Source organism: Sphaeroforma arctica (assembly GCF_001186125.1).
Source record: "Sphaeroforma arctica JP610 unplaced genomic scaffold supercont1.9438, whole genome shotgun sequence".
Taxonomy (NCBI): Eukaryota; class Ichthyosporea; order Ichthyophonida; genus Sphaeroforma; species Sphaeroforma arctica.
Window position 1 is genome coordinate 1 of NW_014031120.1, and position 1,075 is coordinate 1,075.

The 1,075-nt window shown below is 46.8% G+C and overlaps 1 protein-coding gene across 1 annotated transcript; it reads left to right on the forward strand.

Annotated features, from left to right (window-relative positions):
* Positions 1-663: 663 nt before the first annotated feature.
* On the forward strand, positions 664-828 carry SARC_16983 (hypothetical protein; the record flags this gene model as incomplete). Its single annotated transcript, XM_014288916.1, has 1 exon — positions 664-828. A coding segment is annotated over one exon (165 nt), but the record flags the coding sequence as incomplete, so codon positions are not given.
* Positions 829-1,075: the final 247 nt, after the last annotated feature.

Genomic DNA, 1,075 nt, shown 5'->3' on the forward strand with positions numbered 1-1,075 from the left:
TATACGAAGAGAGGTGTGTATGGGGAGTATATGTTATATTAGGCGATGTGTATTATGATATATATATATATATATGTGTGCGTGTATCTACTATGTTTCCACTATGTTGCTACATGCCCTGACAAACGAATCACCTACACCAGCCTACCACGTACGCCGATAGGGCGCTGTAGCTGTATAGCCTGTCCATACACAGTTACGCATATGATCCGGTATACCTACTACAGGACCACCCAACATGCCTGTACCCGGCAGTTTGCACGACTGAGGCCTGGAGTGTAGAGCATATACTCGCCTGATTGTACGTTGGTGTGTGTTGCTTGTATCCACACATCATGTGGAGTGTTCCAGGGGAGTATGTCGTCGCAGCCGTCTGTGATTCATTGCACCTCGGATGGCTACTGTACCACACCACTCTGCCTACTGACCGCTTATATTCCCACGTACATTACATACACACGTATACGTCACACAGTCAAAGAGTTCGTACCACATTACATACACGCGTATACGTCACACAGTCAAAGAGTTCATACCACATTACATATACACGTATACGTCACACAGCCAAAGAGTTCGTACCTGACTTCCGCACATTCCCACAATACTTACACTCGCTTATAGATCACACCCCCACACACAGCACATACCCGTGTACCTTGCATGACCCCAGTCAATGCGCTGACGCACTCATCCCGTTTACGCCGATATGCCACAGCTGATCAGCATGAGCTCTTCAAAGGCGAGTTTGTACCACGACCCCTCACATACACCGTGGAGGGCCAAAAGTTTACTCTAGCCGGGTCTACAGTCCCTGTGCCAGGACAGGTAAGTGACTTATACGTTTAACGCATATCCTTATCACAGTGGCGTTCTGAGAGGCTACTGATAGTTTGGTACTAAAACAGGCGTGAGACAAGCGGCTCGGTTGCTAAGCAACGGATTAACGGAAGCGTGCAAGTGCACAGTGAGCGTTGCACGATTCTGTGTGGGGTGTGTGGGGGGTGGAATGTTTGTTCTCGGGGCCTATCTATCTATATATATATATATATATATATATTTATATACATATAAA